This window comes from Mytilus edulis, chromosome 7 (genome assembly GCF_963676685.1).
Source record: "Mytilus edulis chromosome 7, xbMytEdul2.2, whole genome shotgun sequence".
Lineage (NCBI taxonomy): Eukaryota > Metazoa > Mollusca > Bivalvia > Mytilida > Mytilidae > Mytilus > Mytilus edulis.
Genome location: NC_092350.1, coordinates 17120163 through 17138037, shown reverse-complemented (window position 1 = coordinate 17138037; position 17875 = coordinate 17120163). Strand labels below are relative to the sequence as shown.

The window sequence follows — 17875 nt, the reverse complement described above, 5'->3', positions numbered from 1 at the left end:
TTTAAAACTATATAATCTAAAATACAATCAAATAATAAGCTGGGCATTTTCTCTGTACATTTTCTCCATATCTTTTCTTGTCCCCCCCCCCCCCCCCCCCCTTACACCTTTAATCAGTTGTCATTCTTTGTGGATGTTCAACCTTTGCACGGGTGTTATACAAAATAGAATGATAAAATTATTTAAAAATATGCAATATTCTGCATGAAACTTATCATTCTGACATATTTGAGACTTATTAGAATTAATTTGCAGTTGGTTTGTGGTTTAATATAGCACTTCAAGTTTTTATGGCATTAATTACATTTTAAAAATTCATAATCTTAAAACAACAATAATAATTATTGGGAATTTTTGCTGTTATTTTCTCCATATCTTTCCCCCTTTTTTGCTGTTATTTTCTCCATATCTTTCCCCCTACACCTTTAATCAGTTGACATTCTTTGTGGATGTTCAACCTTTGCACAGGTGTTATACAAAATAGAATGTTAATTAGGGCCCCGCCTTTAGGCGGGTACCCTATAGTGATCAGTCTGTCCGTCCGTCCGTCCGTCCGTCCGTAACACTTTTGTGTCCGCTCCATATCTAGAGAACCATTATGATTTCATACTTTATACTTTACATGTTTATTAACCACCACCAGAGGGCATGTCATGATGTATGTGCAACTTCCTAGGTCAAAGGTCAAGGTAAAAAAACTTTAGTTTCAGTTGACAACCCTGTGTCCTGAGGTGAAGATCGTGTCCGCTCTATATCTTGAGAACCGTTATGATTTCAAAGTTTATACTTGACATGTATATGAACCAACACCAGAGGGTGTGTCATAATTTATGAACGACTTCCTAGGGCAAAGTTCAAGGTCAAAAACTTTGGTTTCAGTTGACAACCCCATGTCCTATGGTAAAGATTGTGTCCGCTCTATATCTTGAGAACCGTTATCATTTTGAAGTTTATACCTGAAATGTATATAAACCAATATCAGAGGGTATGTCATAATTTATGTACAACTTCCTAGGTCAAAGGTCAAGGTCAAAAACTTTGGTTTCAGTTGACAACCCCATGTCCTATGGTAAAGATCGTGTCCGCACTATATCTTGAGAACTGTTATCATTTCAAAGTTTATACTTGACATGTATATAAACCAACACCAAAGGGTGTGTCATAATTAATGTGCAACTTCCTAGGTCAAAGGTCAAGGTCAAAAACTTTGGTTTCAGTTGACAAACCCATGTCCTATGGTAAAGATACAATTTTTTAATGCACATTATTTCACAGCGGAGCCCACAGAGATGGCTCCCATCTCAATGATATCTAGTTTTAAATGAAAATATGCAATATTCTGCATTAAATTTATCATTCTAACAGATTTGAGACTTATCAGAATTTATTTGCAGTTGGTTTGGGGTTTAATGTATAGCACTTCAAGTTTACATGGCATTAATTTAATTTTAAAACTTATAATCTATAATACAATCTCATTGTTCAGTGGTAATATTTTTGTATATTTCCTCCATTCCCCCCCCCCCCCCCCCCCCCCTTACACCTTTAATCAGTTGTCATTCTTTGTGGATGTTCAACCTTTGCACGGGTGTTATACAAAATAGAATGATAATGTTATCTGAAAATATGCAATATTTTGCATTAAATTTATCACTCTAATAGATGTGAAATGTAACTTAAAGAGACTGCACCAGATTCCTTACCCTTCTTAATTTATTCTTGAAACAACCATTTATATTGACTGTACTTTATAGACAATTTGAATTGACTCTGTACATTCTTGCTTATACACCTTTAATCAGTTGTCATTCTTTATGGATGTTCAACCTTTGCACAGGTGTTATACAAAATAGAATGATAATGTTACCTATAAATATGCAATATTCTTTTTTTTTTTTTTTTTTTTTTTTTTTTTTTTTTTTTTTTTTTTTTTTTTTTTTTTTTTTAAATTATACATACTTTATTGAAAACTTTCACATTTGTTAGTTTGATACAGAAAGTACCGGTACCTTATCCCGGCCTCGTTAAACATTAGATTGTATATTTAGAAAAATTGTTAGTAATTGTTAGTACTCAAAATTACAAAATATATATACAGTATATTATTGTGTATCAATTATTTCAATATTGATCAATAAAGTGAGAATTTTATTTAAGAGAGAGTGTGAGAAGAGAAGAGAAAATAATAAATAATTAAAACACAAATACAAAACAAAAAACAAAAAATAAAAACTAGAGAAAAAAAAATAAAAATAAAAAATAGAAAGTCCTTGAAATTTGGAATTTGGCAGCAGTATTTTTTTTGGCAACATTAAATAGATTTGGCAAAGTTGGTTTTCCATTGTAAATAAATCATACAAACACAAAATAGATATTAGAGAATGTATATGCATTTTAGGCACAAAACAAGAACAAAAGACAATAAACAATAAACAACATATAACAGTATATTAAATAAAAACATATATGATGGTGTGAAAAGGCTAAAATAAAATGCACAATAACATTACATAGGGTAATGCTAATTAAGTTGCTTAAGTGTAAATTATTCTAATAATGGAAGCCAGGGGTCCCAGTAGAGGTTGGCAATTTGAAGAGGCTTTGTTTTAAAAAATATATTTTTTTCTAGTATTAGATTTTCTTTTAGATAGTTTTTCAGCCCTGCAAAATTTACTTGATTTTCACACAGTTTTGTTCTATAGATAAAGAATTTTGATAAAAGTATTATTAAGTTTTTTATTTTATTATTTTCTGTTTTTCCTAAATTTCCAAATAAAATTATATCCATGTTAAATGGAATAATTATTTGTGTTTGGTTATAAATCCAGTCCATGAGTCTTATCCACAGATCTGCTATTTTATGGCATGTCCAAAATATGTGTTCAATATCTTCAGTAACTTCACTGCAGAAAGTACATTTATCGCTTTGTTTTATTTTTATCTTAAATAAAAATTTATTTGTGCCCAATATTCTGTGTATTATTCTATATTGGAACCAGTGGAGTTTTGAGCTTTTTGTGGAGTAAAAAGACATATTATGCACAGTTTTCCAATCAAAATTTTTGTTGAGTGTTAAGGACCATTTTTCTTCACATCTAAGTTTAGTACTGCTTTTTTCAAATAAAACATTATACATATCTTTCGAGCCTTTTCTTGATAAAAAAAATATTCTTATATTATTTGGCATAATTGGTCCTAGTGTTTTATAACAATTGTTTATGGATATATAGTTTTTTAAAGCCTTTTTATATGATTTTATTGATGAAATGACCCCATTATAAGTAAGAAAGTTTGACTTAATTTTATAAATGTTTTGGAATTGTTGAAAAGTCATTAGTTTTCCCTCATCGTTTAATAAATCATTTATCAAAAAGATCCCTTTATCTATCCAGTCTTTATAGAAAATGGATGTTGTTCCTATTTTTATGTTTTCATTATTCCAGAGCGAATCTGATAAAAACTCCTCTTCATTTTTTGGTATGAATTTATTTTGTAAATCTGTCCAAGCTTTAAAAACTTCTTCCCAAAAAGGGTTTTTACATCTTTTTGTTGGGCCTAAATAAATAAGGTTTTCAATACTAATTTTTTCAGTACTTTCTAATAGCTTATTTAGTTTTGGGTTGTTTTTCAACAACCGTCTTATCCAAGTTAGTTTCAATCCTTTTATATATTTGTCAATATCTATCATTTTCAGCCCCCCTAATTTGTGTTCAGAACATAATATTTCTCTTTTTATCTTGTCAGGTTTGTTTTCCCAAATAAATGAATAAATTTTGTCAGTTAGTTGTTTTAAAGTATTTTTGCATGGTGCTTGTAATGTTAAAAACAGATGGTTCAATTTTGAAATAATTAGTGTCTTAATGATAGTTATTTTTCCAACTGGTGTTAATGTTTGTTTAGACCAAATTTTTATTATATTTTCAATTTCTTTAATTCTTGGACCATAATTCAACAGTTCCATTTCATGCAAATTGACAGAAAAGTTTATTCCTAGTAATGTAAACCTACTGGAACCCCATTCCAATCCCCATTTTACACACATTGTGTCTTGACTATATTTTTTTTTGCCTATCCACACCACCTTTGTTTTGTCCAAGTTCATATGGAGACCAGACATTTCAGCATATTTTTGGAGTAAGCGAAGAGATGCATCTAGAGATTCAGGTGTACCGTCAAGTATTATTGATGTGTCATCTGCGTATTGGGAGATAAGATATTCTGTGTCATCAATTTTAATTCCTTTAATTTCTTTGTTTTTTCTGATTAAAATTCCTAGAATTTCAGCACATAAAAGAAAAATATAAGGTGATAAAGGATCCCCTTGTCTACAGCCTCTTTGAATCTGAAAGAAATCTGATAAAAAACAGTTTTGGGATACTGATGAGCTTATATTTGTGTAAAAAGTCTTTATCCAAAGTTTTATAGAGGGTCCAAAATTGAAAAAGTCTAATACTTCATTTATGAATTTCCATGATACCGAATCAAAAGCTTTTTCAAAATCTATGAGAAGGAGAAGACCTGGCAAATCATTTACCTCTGTATAGAATAAGATATCATATATGAGACGAGTGTTTTCTCCAATATATCTTCCAGGAATAAAACCTGTCTGATCATTGCTAATAATAATGGGTAGAACAGATTTCATACGCTCTGCTATACAACTTGATGCTAGTTTATATGTTGTATTCAAAAGACTTATTGGTCGCCAATTTTTCATAAACTGTCTAGGTTTATCACCTTTTGGTAAACAAGTAATAATACCCTGTTTTTGAGTTATTGATAATTCCCCCCTTTTGTAACCATAAATTATAGATCTGAAAACAAATTTTCCTACATTTATCCAAAAGAATTTAAAGAACTCATTTGTAAAGCCATCTGACCCTGGACTTTTCTCATTTTTCATTCTACGCATAGCTGTTGTCAATTCATTATAAGTTATCTCCCCCTCTAAAGATTCTTTTAAAGTATCATTTAATTTTTTAATATCAGAATCAGGTATTTCACTATTAAGATTTACTTCACTCAAGCTTTCTGTTTTAGTATACAGTTTTTTATAGTAATTTTTAGCCTCTTCTAATATTTTATCTTGTTTACAAATTGTCTCCCCTTTTTCATTAACTAGTTTGGGGATGGTTTTATTTATAAAATGTTTAGTTTCCATATTCAAAAAAAAACTAGATGGCTTTTCCCCTTCTTCAATCCATTGCATTTTTGACCTGATATAGTATCCCCTCATTTTTTCTTTCCTTATTATTCTAAGATCAGATTTATGGTGTTCAATTTCATTTAATATTTCCTCTGTTAAGATGCTTTCCTCTAATTTCTGAATTTTTTCTGATAGTATTTTTTCCTCTTTATCTCTTTCCTTCTTTTTATAAGATGCATAGGAAATAGTTTTTCCTCTGATTTCTGTAAGTAATATTTCTAAAAAAAGTTGGTCATTTATTGTAAAGTGGATGTCTAAATCATTAATTTCTTCTAACGTTTCTCTATTATATACTAATGATGCATATTGGTCTTTTACTTTAAGTATAGTGTCTTTTATAGTTTTGGAGTATTCAATATCATGTAAAAGTGAGTTGTTAAATTTCCATAATCCTTTTCCAAGTATGAAATCATTCATCTTCAGATTTAATATTATTGGGGAGTGATCTGATCTATAGCTGTTGTGATTTTGTACATCAACTACATTTTGATTAAGGTCTTGGGATATTAAAAAGAAGTCTAATCTTGCTTGTTTTATGGGATTAGCTTTTCTCCATGTGAACTGTTTTAAATCTGGATTAATTTCCCTAAAGGGGTCTGTTAAATTATAAAGATCTTTTAAGTCTAGAACTTTCTCCTTAGCTTTTGGGTTATTAATATTTTGATAATTATATGTATCAAGACTTTGGTTTTGTACTAAATTATAGTCTCCAGTTATAACAACTGATGGATTGTTTAAAGTTTCTATCATTCCACTCAGTTTTATATAAAAATCTGGTGTATCTTTGTTTGGACCATATAAGGTTATTAGGGTCATTCTCTTTCCTTCGATTTCCATATCAATTCCTAACAAATTTCCTTGATCATCTTTTTTTACTCTATGTATTTTATACTCAAAGTTTGTTGTCAATAAAATTGCTACCCCTCTTTGATTTGTAGCAAATGAATTAAATATGCACTCTCCTCCCCATAGATTTTTTATTGATATTTCATCATTTTCTGAAAAATGTGTATCCTGTAAGCAATATATATTACAGTTTTTTGATTTAAGATAATCAAAAACATCTCTTCGCTTCTCTATTGAATTAAGACCTTGACAGTTGTATGAGAGAAATTTTATACTATTATTACTCATTTTCAAATGATATTTCTATTTTAAAAAACAAAAATATGTATTTTGTTAAATGCATAAAAGAAAACCAAGAAAAAACCCATACAGCTGTGTACCTAAAGTGTGTGAATGTGAAAATATCTTTGAGATGTCTGATCTCACCTGCCATGTCTGAGAAGAATTCAAATTGTAACCAGAATACACCAACAATGCTGCATAATATATTATACATTACTGTGCCAATAACATGAAATAGAGAAAAAAGACATACAATTTGTAAAATGTAAAAATAGAAAGAAGAAAAAAATGAGATCATATATAATCAAAAAGAGACAAAGCAAGAAAATCAAATGGTTAAAAACAAATTATGTTGTTCAAAAAGCAACATATCCACTATTGTTCTATTTTCTTTTAAATAACAGAAAAGATGTTCTCTATGTGTAATATCTTTACCATTAAAACTAGCTAGAGATGATTATCTCCCTTACATCATAAATCAATATAATGATTTGTGAGAGTCATTGATTGATATGATAGTTAACTTAGTCATTTAAATATATATATATATATATATTTCTTATATTAATTCATCCAAATATATATCCAAATACATTGTAGTAAAGTTAAAAGTTAAAGATAATGAAGAAAAACAATTTATTTCTTTTTTATATCAAAAATCAGACATCTATGTATGATTTGTGTGTACAGAGATTTTACTCTTTTGCCCAGCTGTATATGTTTTAGAGAGAAAGAAAGCTGGTACTTTATGCATTCAGGTTCATAGTTTGTTTACCCGGTACTGAATTTTTCTTATCTTAAAACAATATATAGTTTGATTTTGACCAGACTATAAATAGTGCAAGTATATATGTAGTCAAGAAACTTGCAAAGTAGTGGCTCTTGTCAAATGCACATGTTAAACCTAAGTACAGCAAAATAGCACTAAATAGTTAAAGTGAAAGCTAAACATACAGCATAAGGAAGCATTAAATTATGTTAGAGCAATGAGTAGAATTTCAAAAATCCTGTTAAAACTAATAATTCTAACAGTATATTTTTGTACATTTTTTGTACATTTGAACATACATGTATCAAGGAGGAACATGGTTGGTACATACAGTACTATGTAGTCTTAATTTTGATAAAAGGGTGCAGATACTGATGTAAAACATACTAGGTAAAGAAAATTTAAAGTTTGAAATATCAACAATTTAGTCCAAAGAATATATCCCTTTCAAATTCCAAAAACACTACAGATTTAACACTTTGTGTTTGTTTGATTTAAGGCGTGTTGTTGGGTTGTTGTCCCTGTAGTTCAAATCTCACAGGATTGGTCATTATGAAAGCACTAAATATTAGAATGCTAAAATATTGATCTAAGTTTATTTCTTTACTCATCTATAGATAATTTTTACATCATTTTTTTTCCTTTTTCCTTTTTTAAAACATCTGTTTTTATAATGGACTCATAAGGCATTTTCTTCAGTATTCGGGTCTTCCTGTATGTACCAAAGAAAGATGATAAGTAACACATGTATTTATGGTTTAAACTAAAGAAGAGAAAAAATTAAGCTTAAATAATAAGACTATGAACTAACATGCAGTCTATGTATATATGCATTGTACTTTATGATTGCAACTTCAAACAAAAGCATAAATGAAAATAAAGCACACAAGCAAAAACAAATTCAAAGCAGCAATATACTTACTGACAAGCAAGTCCTACAAAAGATTGAACAAATATAATATGTATAAGTTGTATGATAAGTATTTCAGTCATAGAAACAACAAAGAAAAGCACAATATACTATCGTGTAGCCTGTATTTACAGTTTCCATAACTAGTCACAGTCATACATGTACTCGTATCATCTCACACAATGAATTGTTTTGCGCGTGTTCCACACATCCTTTGAGTTGAGTCGTGTTTCTAGGACCAGGACTATGCCTCTTACTTTTATTCTGGTTTGTAATTTCTCGTCATTTCTTATTTTAAATGCAGCTTTTGCGAGATCATTTCGTGCCTCTTTCATTATGACAGGTAAATCATCAACTATTCTGATTTTTTTATTTGCAACTTTGTATGCATTTTGCATTATCACTTGTTTGTCTTCGTAATGCATAAATCTCACAATAATAGCATCTGGTCTTTTTTGGCCAACAACTGGGGCTCTTGATGGGATCCTGTGGGCATTTGCAAGGGGGAAACTCTCTGCTTTGAACTTTTCTATTCCCAAATCTTTCACAAAGAAATTGTCTACAACTTGCCATATGTTTTCATCTTGTTTTTGTCTTATACCGTAAATGAGAATATTGTATTTACGCTCATGTTTCTCAAGAAAAAGTTGATTTTCTTTCAATGCGAAAAGTTTGTCGTCAAGGTTTTTTTTCAGACATTCCATTTTTTCCATTTCTAGAGTATTGAGTTGTGACTCTATGTGCCCTATACCTCTCTCTAGCTCGTTATGATCTGTTCTAAGCTTTTCCACCTCAGTTTGTGTAGTACTAAGATCTGACCTTACTTGCACCACATCTGACTTGACCTCAGTAATTAGATGTGTTAAGTTTTGTTCGACAGAGTCTAGCCTTGATGTAAAGAGTGTTACCTTTGAATCAATAATTCAATAAATATGCAATATTCTGCATGAAAATTTATCACTCTAACAGATATGAATTGGAGAACTTTAAAGAGAGTATGTACAAATCTTTTACTTCTTGGTACCATCTAGATTTATTAAAACACAAGCAAGATAGTCATGGCATCTGTAGAAAAGTACCTCTTGTTTCTGTATGGTCAGATGATTATGCAATTCTTGGTGTGGAATACTAATGATAAGAAAAATTATTCCTAATATTCTGTTACATAGCAATATATAGAAACTAAGCAATACAATTTTCTGTTGATTTGGCATTTAAAAATTTAAATTATTCTTTGAAATCATTACTGTCATAAAAAAGTGGACCTCTAAACATTGTTATTGGCAATTATGTTATCAGACTTTTGGTTCACAAGGCATTTTAGAATCTTAAGCATTTTTCTAAATTGTACATCAAAACTTTGTGATAGGTTTATAATAATAAATAACATACAAATTCAAATCCATGTATATTTAATTAATGACCTAACATTACTTACTGTTTTGTGAACACATGTGTAGATTTCTCACTGCCCTGTAGATTCTGGTCAGATGCAGTAATTCTTGGTTGATCTGTTTTAACATCTCCCTTTCATGTTGGTTTGGTCACTTCAATCAGTGATTGGTCATCAAGAATGATGGCTGGCCACCTGAAAATGGCTTTTTTCTTTTGCCTTTCAACATTCTTATGATTAGACTTTATTGTAAACCTTAAAATAATTGTCAGTTAAAAAAAAAATTGTTTTTATTTACTCCTCACTGTTGCTTTTCTCTGCAATGAACAAGTATTATACAAGTTTATTTCCCCAGCAAGGAAAATAATTTGTATTCAAATGCGATTCTAATTCATTCAGTTAATTTCTTCAAAGTGTGTATGGTTAATACTTTATTATTTCAGATCTCAACACAAGAATTACAAGTTATAGAAAGAGAGATAATACTAAAAACAGTGGTTGGATTAAAGTCAGAGGGCAGGACATATAAAGGTAAATTAGTGTTCAGAGAGATGTTAGAAAGATAGTTCAGATATACATGTAACAAAATCCAGTTCAATTCCACAAATCCATAGAATAGCTATCACTGATCTTACATTAGAGTTATGGTATCATTTTAGACAGGAAACAGACTGCACTAAGGTAAAAATGTAACATTTATTTTAGAATAGGTAGACTGTAATAGGTACATGTCATTAATACTTCTGTCCATGGTGTGAAATGGGGTTCTGATGATTTATAGTAGAAAAAAATCACTTTTGGTTCCAACCCCAAAGAGCTGTTAAAAAGATTTCTACTCCCAAATGAAAAAAAACCCAAACATTTTCATACCATGAAATTCAAAAGAAATTGTTAAAAAAAAGTTCTTTTGCAAACTCTAAAGTTTTCACATCTTCATTATATTATCTTTTAAATTCTTAAATATCACTTACAGCCAATTTCATTGAGTGTGTAGCCAAAAGTAATATCTTTGGTTAGCTTGCTTGTTAGTTGAACCGTGAAGTCATTGTTAGGTTAGGTAAACTACTCTACATTAAGAGTAGACTAGTACGACAGATAACCAATCTATCTGTCTGTTGGACTAGGCTACTTCGAAAGGAAGGTAATATAACTGACCTAATAATGACTTACCAGTTCAGCAAACAAGCAAGCTTAACAAAGATATTACCTTTGCATACACACTCAATGAAATCAGCTGTAAATAATGATTATGTTTTGACCATTCTGTTAAAAATAGCAACCTGTCCAATCCAAAAAAAAAACATGAATTTTTGTTGCATATTAAAATTGTGTCACTGACTTCAAGACACATTAGGGATAAAGAAATGCATGGTTAACATAAAACAAAATTATATATTTTGTATAGGTGCATTGTATGCAGGATTGATGTTAACAGAAAATGGACCAAAAGTTTTAGAATTTAATTGTAGATTTGGAGATCCTGAAACACAGGTACAATTTTGGTTTTAAATTAGGTTAACCATAAATGTTATTGTTCACCAAGGTATACATTTCTATAGTCTTGGAAGAGAGGGGACAGCACAGCTCCAGATTAGAAATTCTCAAATTGGGGTTTTTGCCCACCATTTTCTTATGTAATTGGGTGATTAAGTTTTTTATTGCATTATCAATTCAAATTCACCCCTCAAGTCAATATCTAATTGTGTTTTTCACCACCAAGCTCCTTAATGTATTGGGTTTTTACATCAACACAATATTGAATATTTAGGCAATATCAACCCCAGATGTTTTTCCATCTTAAATATATTTATTTCTTTGTATACGTGCTAGCTATTTTATTTGGTTTATTCACTGAAGAGCAATTGTAGGTTTAATTTGTGTCCAGTTTCAAACCTTCTGCTAGTTTTGTATTTTCTCACAACTTATATAAACTGTAAAAAATGGATAACGTGTTTTCACAGGCACTCATCTCAGAATTTTTTATCACTCATTAACCGTAAAATGAAAAAAAATAGTATATAAACTCTAACTATACTTGAATGTTTTTGTTTTATTCAATTTACAAAAATTTGGGTTAAGTGATCCATTATTAGAACTTTTGGTTTCCGATGCTTTCCAACTACATATCATGATTTGGCCTTTCACTTTTTCCAACTGAGTTTGTTTTTGATGAAACCCCATGTTTATTAGCAATGTTCTCGTTAAGTTACGCAAACACCCCTGTGCGTTAGATGGACGCTTCCTAAAATCACTGGCTGAGTCTTGTTATCATCATAACTTTCCCTCAGCTATTCAAAAGAAGCTGAAAACATGCTTCTATTCAATATTTTTACCGGACCTTCACTTTCGTTTTAATTCAATGTATGTTATGATAAATCCCGAGCAATTCGCAAAAAATATGTCAAAATGACACACGCTAATTAGATAAACGCCGAGAAGATTGAAATGTTTTCAAAAACATGTGTACCTTTGGGCAACGGAAAATTCCAGCAGGGACCCATTTCAGCTACTTGATGCAGGGATTTATTTTTAGAACAAAAGGACATTTCCAATTATAAATATTATACAAATAGATTTACGCGACGACTAAACAGATAAGGGTAAATAACGAAAATGGTAGCCATTAAAAGGGTTGAGCACTCATGGTTTTGGCATATATGATTGGGTTTTCCTTTGAACTAATTGGGTTCTTGAACCCTGCAATGGGCAATTGCATTGGGTTTTTTATCATTTGTATTGCGTGATCACGCAAATACGCAGCTTATCTGGAGCTCTGGGACAGATACCAGAGAGACATTTAAACTCATAAGTCAAAAAATAAACTGACAGTGCATATGGCTAAAATAGAATAATAGACAAACAACAGTAAACACAACACAACATAAAAAACTAAAGATTGAGTAACATAAACCCCTGAAAAACTGGGGGTGATCTCAAGCGATCTGGAAGGGTAAGTTGATCCTGCTTCACATATGACACTCATGGTGTTACTCCTATCAAATATGTAGAAACATTTATGCAGACTTTGTTAAATCAAAAAAATCAATATTCAGGAAAAGACAATTTTTGTCAATCCATAAAAGTTGGTTCTCGCTAAAATAAATAAATCCAATAGAAAATTAGGAAGGGGGTTTAATTTTATTACGTTAACACTTCTACTGTTTTTTCTATTTACTGTTTCTGTATTGAATTTTAGACCATACTTCCTTTGTTGGAATCTGATTTGTATGACGTGTGCAAGTCTTGTGTTGATGGGACATTAAAACAACACCAACCTGTATTCTCACAAGATAAACATGTGGCTGGAGTTGTTCTTGCTAGTGGTGGCTATCCTGGATCATACCCTAAAGGTTTAGCTATTACAGGTAGGTTAAATTAGTACTAATCAACTTAAAATACCAACCATGTGTCCATGCTTTCAATGATCTAACAACAATCTGTTCTAGTTTTGTTCTTGAAATTAAAACATTGGCCATGGACATAAATGAACCGTGTAGGACCAGGGATGGGGTAATTGAAAATGTAATGGTAATTAAGTGTAATGCATTACAATTTTCCATGTAATTGAATGTAATGTGTAATTGAGCATTTTTTTAATTACATGTAATGGTAATTTAATTAATTACATTGAAAAAAGCATGTAATGCTCAATTACTTTTGAATTACATTTCAATTACATATACTTTTATGGTGTTAAAGATAAGGATTTGTGTTTAATGATATATATTATAAAATAATACTTGTTCTTCAAACATTGACATTGCATACTTTTTTTAATATATGAAGTCTATAATTTATACTGAAGTTTCAATGTATATTAATATTTATTTGACCTACAGATGTTTTTTTACTAATTATTATTTAATTATAAATTAAAAAAAACTTCCATGTTCTGATCAAGGAATATCAGCCACATTAGCTCCTGTCGAAAAGCTATTTAGATTTGATGTCAAAGTGTTCAGACCAGAGAGATTCAGACTAAACGACAAAACATTAAAATAGCTAATGATTATCAAATGCAATGCTTAAACTATGCTTACATGAATATTTTACACATGCATTATTTATACATGTATACTATTGTTAAAAAATACCATGACGAAATGTAATGTGTAATTTAATTAATTACTTTACTAAAGTAATTGTAATTAATTAATTGTAATTTAATTAATTACATTTCAAAAACAGTGTAATGTGTAATTGATGTAATTGATCATTTTTGCAATGTAATGTGTAATTTAATTAATTACATTCCAATGTAACTGACCCCAAGTCTGTGTAGGACAAACTCTATATCAATCAGAGTTCACCTTGTTTTGGACTTTTGAATATATACATGTTCTAAATCTTTTTATTTTGCATGTTATTAGTTAAGCATTTTAAGATATTTCTTGCCATGATAACTATACTTGTGAATAGGAGGAAATAAAAGTGAATTATTTTGTTTTTGATCTGTCTCTCTAAAATAGACTTACCTTCTTATGAATAAAAGGAAGTTGAGTCAAAAAAATATTATAGATCTGTTTGAGACTTAAACATATGTACTTATGAACATATAATCCTTTCAACTTTTAGGTATAGATGTGGCTGAGAAAACTGGTTTACAGATATTCCATGCTGGTACCAGTTTAAAAGATGGCTCTACCGTTACAAGTGGTGGACGAGTGTTAGCAGTAATTGCTGTTGATAGATCCCTGAAGACAGCATGTGAGAGGGCCACAGAAGGGGCCAAGTTTATACAGTTTCAGAACAGTTATTTCAGAAGTGATATTGGATTTAGGGTACTTACTAGGTATTTATATGTAGTTTAAGCCAATTAACTTTAGAATTGTTTTACATACACTTAAAGCGATGATCAGTTTCAATACATTAACCTGACCAATGCAAAAATAACCTACCAACTGACCAGTTTAGCCAACAGAAATTATCAAAATTTGTCATTGTGAGATTGGTTATTTTTATGCTCCACCTACGATAGTAGAGGGGCATTATGTTTTCTGGTCTGTGCGTCCGTCCGTCCCATTTCAGGTTAAAGTTTTTGGTCAAGGTAGTTTTTGAAGAAGCTAAAGTCCAATCAACTTGAAACTTAGTACACATGTTCCTTATGATATGGTCTTTCTTATTTTAAAACAAAATTAATCTTTTGACCCCATTTTCATGGTCCACTGAACACAGAAAATGAAAGTGTGAAGTTTCAGGTTAAAGTTTTTGGTCAAGGTAGTTTTTGATGAAGCTGAAGTCCAATCAACTTGAAACTTAGTACACATGTTTCTTATGATATGATCTTTCTTATTATAAAACAAAAATTAATCTTTTGACCCCATTTTCATGGTCCACTGAACATAGAAATTAAAAGTGATTTTCAGGTTAAAGTTTTTGGTCAAGGTAGTTTTCAATGTAGTTAAAGTCCAATCAACTTGAAACTTAGTACACATGTTGCCTTTTGGTTGATCAATTTACTTTTAAGGCCAAATTAGATTTTTTACCCAATTTCACGGTCCATTGAACATGGAAAATGATAATGCCAGTGGGGCATCCGTGTACTTTGGACACATTCTTGTTTCTCATTAAATCCACAGCTGACATGTAGCTGTTGGTTATGCTTTGAGGGAATTGCCAATTGGATTTTTGAAAGGCACTTTAGAATAAAATAAAACTCAAGCTTACTTTGATTAAAGTTTAAAAAAAACAATTATAAGGAGATATATAAGATTTATCAATAAAATTGAGAATGGAAATGGGGAATGTGTCAAAGAGACAACAACCCGACCAAATAAAAAACAACAGCAGAGGGTCACCAACAGGTCTTCAATGTAGCGAGAGATTCCCGCACCCGGAGGCGTCCTTCAGCTGGCCCCTAAACAAATATATACTAGTCCAGTGATAATGAACGCCATACTAATTTTTTATCAATGTTTACTATTGATTTATGTGCCTCATCAATAAATATGCAAGAGGGCCATTGTTGACCCATTAGGTATATAAATAAATACATAACTTCAGTTGCAACAGTATGCCTTTAAGCTTTATCATTGCTTCTATATACTATGTAAGGGTTTTGTCATTTGGTATTATATATTGAATGTGAATAAAAAACAAATCTGAAATATTTGGTTAATTGTGTCGACTGATGTAAAGGTATTTTTGATTTTTGATTTATTTAGAATATGTTTATTAATTAGAATATGTTTGAATTGATAAGCTTATAACAATTGAATAGAAATGTAATCTATATCGCAAAAATTTATTTTCAGAAATCGTTTACAAGTTCAGATGACATACAGTGATGCAGGAGTAAGCATAGAAACTGGGAACAGTTTGGTTCAGGCCATTAAACCTCTGGCTAAGTCCACCACACGGCCAGGATGTGATGCACTCATAGGAGGATTTGGTGCTTTGTTTGATCTGAAGGCAGCAGGATTTGTGGACCCAGTTTTGGTGTCTGGAACTGATGGGGTTGGCACAAAATTGAAAGTATGTCATCATTATTCATTTTATTTGTTAAACTTCAGCTGTACTTAACCACATATTTTGAAAAAAAAGATAACAAAAATTATATAAAATGCAGACTTTGCCAAAATTACTAAATCAAAATATATCTATAAAAATAAAAACAATTTTCAGATGGCAAAATCAAAAGCTCAAACACATCAAACAAATAGATAACAACTATCATATCTTCTCAGACACTGCCCAGTCAATTTAAATCTAATTTCTCAACAGCCATCCATAGCCAATTTAGTGTAAAAAGTATTGTCAATTGTGTCTAACTATTTGCTTACATGGCGGCTACTATTAATAGAATCAAAATAAATGATCACAAAAATCGCATTAATAAATCACAAAAACGCAAGATTTCTGCTTTCACAGAACTCCCCAAAATAGATGATTTCTGATTTATTACTTTGATTACAGATAGCACAAGAAGTTGGTCGCCACGACACTATAGGGATTGACCTTGTTGCTATGTGTGTAAATGACATCCTGGCCCATGGTGCTGAACCATTGTTCTTCCTTGATTACTTCTCCACTGGTCAACTTAGTGTTTCCATGGCAACAGATGTCATTACAGGCATCACTAAAGGTTGTAAAGAAGCTGGATGTGCCCTTGCAGGTATGAAGTATTCTTACAGCTTTTCCCTAATTAGACCAGTCCTGATAGCAGTATTAGCTCATGATTTATATAAACAGGGCAACACCATCAGTATTGCACATCTATACTATTAAACGAGAAGACCACATTTTGTGTGTCACCTCTCTTCCTCCCACAATAAATTGATCATCATGCCTCTGTGTCCTATAGGTACCATGCATAGTCGCATTTGCATCCATTCTTATGACTATTCAGTTATTTTGGGAGAAATAAAGGCGTCTGGATATTCATTCCGCCATTAGACGGACTTTTATGTCAAACATGACTACCGGTTTAAACATTGAGAACCAATCGTACGATAGATAACAAAAATGAAAAATAAATAAGCCAATCAATTTGTTGTCCATATTGTGGTTTTTAGATCGTAAGAACCACTACTATTATACCTCGGTTTTAATTTACACATAATTTTCATAAGTACTCAGACGGGGACAGGACAATTATTTTTGCGTTCATCTGCATGTACTGTATACTATGATTAATATAATATGAGCCAGTCCATGCGAAAAGGTACAAAAAGTCCTTTTGGTAAACTTTACAGGACACGTTATCAAAGTTTGTTATAGTATTTTTGAAAAACGATTTTATCCGAAAAAAAATTACATTAATGTAAACATTCATAAGATTGTCAATTCTATCCCGAATTTGTCAACTAAAACCGAAAAAGACGTAGAAATATCTGAATTTTTGGTATTTGAGCAAGTGTAAAATCATTTGTTCCCCGGACTAATGCTATACCGACCAGAAACTACAAAAAATTATGACACTACAAAGACAAAAGTCAATAATTTCCGTCAGTTCTACAGGTTTAAAGAAAGAAAGACAACATTAAAGCATGAGGGAAAATGCAAAAACTATGACAGCTTGTGTTTTAGAAATTGAAATTTAAGTTAAGTTAAGTTATTTAATATATTATATAAATCAACCTTAGTTGCACGGGATTCGAACCGTTGCCCGGTTTGATTGCATTGATATCCGCATCGTAAGCGAGAGCCTTATCCCCACTGCTACCAGGTTTAACGTTATCAATTGGCAAATCAAGCCATTTAAACTGTACTTTGAAAATGATTGAAATATATGAAATAATTCACTAAAAATCTTGATAAAACTAGGGGGGGGGGGGGGGTCTCAACACTCGCAGGTGCGTGTAGCTCACAGCTTGATGATATGAGGGAAAGTAAATGTGTTTTATAAATCACAAGTCTACTACCAATAATTATGCACACTTTTTAGAATTTCGTAAATTTTTCGTTTTTGTACCTTTTCGCATGGACTGGCTCATATAGGTAATAACGGCGAAAGTACCAAGCAAAGCC

At 31.0% G+C, this 17875-nt stretch overlaps 1 protein-coding gene across 6 annotated transcripts in view; it reads left to right on the top strand.

Moving 5' to 3' along the window:
• LOC139480884 (trifunctional purine biosynthetic protein adenosine-3-like) overlaps positions 1 to 17875 on the top strand; it is a 483263-nt gene that overhangs the window by 81107 nt on the left and 384281 nt on the right. For all 6 annotated transcript variants that reach the window (XM_071263820.1, XM_071263816.1, XM_071263815.1 and 3 more), the window contains exons 8-13: positions 9850 to 9937; positions 10812 to 10897; positions 12603 to 12771; positions 13982 to 14198; positions 15661 to 15880; positions 16322 to 16520. In XM_071263820.1, the coding sequence (XP_071119921.1) occupies positions 9850 to 9937; positions 10812 to 10897; positions 12603 to 12771; positions 13982 to 14198; positions 15661 to 15880; positions 16322 to 16520 (979 nt within the window). The remainder of the gene's footprint in view (positions 1 to 9849; positions 9938 to 10811; positions 10898 to 12602; positions 12772 to 13981; positions 14199 to 15660; positions 15881 to 16321; positions 16521 to 17875) is intronic.